Source organism: Mizuhopecten yessoensis, unplaced genomic scaffold (genome assembly GCF_002113885.1).
Source record: "Mizuhopecten yessoensis strain PY_sf001 unplaced genomic scaffold, ASM211388v2 hete_36140692, whole genome shotgun sequence".
In the NCBI taxonomy this organism is placed as follows: Eukaryota; Metazoa; Mollusca; class Bivalvia; order Pectinida; family Pectinidae; genus Mizuhopecten; species Mizuhopecten yessoensis.
This window is the reverse complement of record NW_018484671.1, coordinates 23-3,513: the sequence shown is the minus strand read 5'-3', so window position 1 is coordinate 3,513 and position 3,491 is coordinate 23. Positions and strand designations below refer to the sequence as shown.

Here is a 3,491-nt window from a genome sequence, read left to right as displayed (position 1 = left end):
AAAAGGTGCGCTTATTGTTTTAGTCAGAGGTGGTAGTTGGCGAGAACAGGCTGGTTCCTTGGCTGATTTCATTCGGTGAAGCTTGCCCTTCAAGTGGTCTTGCAGGGCTTTCTCAGTATCCATAGGGACCTTACAGGTAGGGCAATAATGTTTGTAGTTTTTGCGAACTGAGTTTTCTGTTTCAGCAAGAGTACCTATTGCTGGTTTCTGAGGAATATCTTTTAGTTTCTGGCTGATGAGGGACATTAACTGGGTATGACTCCTTTCATGTCCAACTGACTGTCGTGCCATGCTGCTGTCAGTATCTTTATCTGGGTCATCATTTGATTCAGATTCTTGAGAGACACTTCTGTCCAGTTCCTCACTGGTTTTTCGACGAGAAGTTCTGTTTCTCAAAGCCCTGGCCGTGTCTGTTCCCTCACCTCTGCGGGTTCGGTGTCCTGGTGTACTTTCTCCTGAGCCAAGCGCCCCTATTTCTGACACATCAACGACATTACATGGTACAGGTATGTGATCTAAAGTTGTGACCTCGACCGTTTGTCTTTCCTTGCGTTCTTTCTTCCTAGTGAAGTCCTTCACTTTGACTTCTTTTTTCTCAGCGTTGTTTCTATCCTTTTTAATCTTCAGTTCTGACATGCTAGTACAAATGGACACAAGGTCTGGTATGTCATCATTCATATCTATTGGTTCCAGGGATGGCATCCTGTTCTCACTGCCACTGGACTGAGGACCACTTTCCAGAGAAGACTGATTGGACGAGTGGCCACTATGATTGGACGAGAGCTTGCCATGTGACTTCAAGCTACTATTTTTATCAAATCCGGCATGTGATTCGATACCAACACTTGGTGACCTTGAATGTGAGTCTGGTGACCTTGACCGAGATGACCTGAATGACCCTGCAGAACTACTATTACCACTCATACTTATTTGAGATAAAAAACTTTGTTTATTAACTTCTTTTTCCTTAAGACTTCCTGAATTGTAATTATTTGCATTCAGATTTGAAGGAAGAGTGTTGAATTCATCTGAATGTTGAAAGTGATAAACAGACTTAAGTAGCGTTTCCTCAGGCCCAGTACCACCACTAGTAGCATATGACTGACGCAGAGATGCAGGGTCTAAACTTCCATGCTGGTCCAAGGATATGGGTTCAAATTTTACACTATCTTTTGATGGAGTTCCACTTTCAGGATTGAACTCTTGCCTTGAAGATGACTTTGAACTATCAACAGTCTGCTGATCACCAGAATCAAAACCTCCTTTGTTGACCCTGACAATCCTTTCTACACTACTTCCACCAGTGGCCATGACTAAAGTCTCCTGAAATCCAAGAGAGTTTAATCCCTCTGTAGCGACTTTGTGACTCACGCTCTGTTCATGACTCTCCAACTGCTCCTTGGAGTTAAGATAACAGCCACAAACGATGCAAGGGTACCAATTTGTATTGTCCAATACTTTCTGATCAGGAGCAGGAGGTTCACCCGAAGGGCACATCTTCATCTGCTCTCGTTTTCTATGTTTGTCACTTCTGTAATGTTGCTGGGCACTTTCCTGGCCAGAGAATGGTACATTACAGATTTTACAATACAGGTTTACATTCGAAGAGCCGATGGGCTTGGTTTGGCTCCTCTGTCTAGCCTTGGCATGGTTTTTACCATTGATGTGCTGCATGGCATGTGCTTGAGATGTTAGCTCAATCGAACAGAGATTACAGTATCCTGTAAGCCCGGTGAACCAATACTCTTGGGTACCATCTTCAGATATAGGTTTGTTACCTCTAAAACCATCAGATGTGTTTTGGTTACTGCCAGGTGACTTTGGCACCTGATTTGTCTGATTCTGATTTATATTTCCACTTGGTATTCTTTTAGTTACATCCTCATTACTAAGAAATGTTGATGAATCTGAGCTTCCTGAAAGGTCAGACCTTTGACCTTGACTAGGCCAATGACCTACAACACCAAGTCCTGGAGATGTTGGCTCCATGTCCAATGACCTTTCCCCTGCGACTGAAGATGGTGACAGAATTCCTTGAGCTCTATTTCCTGTTAGCCTTCTTTTTTCCCACACAAGTTTTGCCTTTGCATGAGGCCTTCCATCAATATGTTGAGTAGCATGTTCTACTGATGTTAATTCCAGCTGACATACATGACAGAATCCTCTGTTGCCATTCATTTCATATTCCTCTGCATCACTAGCGTGATGGTCCTTTGTCTTGGCCTCTGCTTGTCTCTGAACAGCTTTAGTATGCTTTGCTCCAGACAGGTGATCCTGAGCGTGGCGTTCTGATGTGAGATCAATGTCACACACCAAACACTTGCCACGGTCTCCATTGAAGTAGTACTCAGAAGAATTTGCAGCTTGTGGATCTTTCCTGGTTTCTCCTCCACTCTTAACCAGTGCTTTTCTGTGACGAGTTCCCAGCAAATGGGCTTTAGCATTCTCTTCTGATGTCAATGCTACATTGCATATATGGCAATGACCACTGCTTCCATTGAACTCGTACACTCCATTGACAGCTGTAGAACTGGTAGACCCGTATCCTACCCTTCTGACAACTGCTCCAGAGGATGAGCCTGATGCTATATGAGCAAGATTCTCTGTTGGGTAGTACGAGGTCTCCGAGACCGTGCTTAAAGTTGGGTGTCTTTCTGTGTTCAAAGAAACGGTGTCCAATGAAGCCAGTTTTTCCTTATGTTTTTGGCTTGAAAAATGTACCTCTACATCATGTTGATTGGAAAATCCCTCTCCACATGCATTACATGTACTAATTACAGCACATCTTGATACAGGGGGCTGCTGCAATATCGTTCTCTGCTGCGATGTTTTTTTCTTCAAATGTTTTTCGCCATTAATGTGCTGATCAGCCACCGCTTTGGAAGTAAGTTCTATCTTGCAAATGTAACAATATCCCCTTACTCCATTGAAATCGTACCCCTTGCCTCCATGGCTGGATACATGCCCCTGCTCAGGTGATATACCATTGACTATGGAAGAATCTCTGCTTGCTATGGTCTTTGCCCTTCGCTCCATTTCTAAATGCTTTGGGCTACACATATGTCTCTGTTTTACTTCATCAGAGTTCATATTTACATTACAAATGTCACATTTGAATTGAGCAGGAGTAAATCTTAAGTCATATCTGTCAATCATTTCTTTATTTCGCATGGCTTTCTGGTGGGCTTTGCTTTCAAAGTGTTGCTGTGCTGGAATTTCCCCACTGAATTCCTTCTTACAAACATCACATACTATCTTGTCAGCCATGTCTTACAGAAGATTTACTTTACTGGTTACAACTCTGAAACATAAAAACATCAGTTATTATTCCAGGTATCAATCAATAATTTCTCACTCTTCACTAATTTACTATCATAGACCTTTTTTAATCAATGTACTCTGAACATTGAATTTTTTCTACAGAAACACTAACCTATGCAATTATCCTTTTAATAGCCACAAGGTTGGAGTGAAATGAGAAAAAGGTTGGA

General features: G+C 42.4%; 1 protein-coding gene across 1 annotated transcript; it reads right to left on the bottom strand.

Moving 5' to 3' along the window:
• Positions 1 to 9: 9 nt before the first annotated feature.
• LOC110444541 lies at positions 10 to 3,286 on the bottom strand (the record flags this gene model as incomplete). The annotated part of the gene is made up of 1 exon (XM_021488911.1): positions 10 to 3,286. A coding segment is annotated over exon 1 (3,258 nt), but the record flags the coding sequence as incomplete, so codon positions are not given.
• Positions 3,287 to 3,491: the final 205 nt, after the last annotated feature.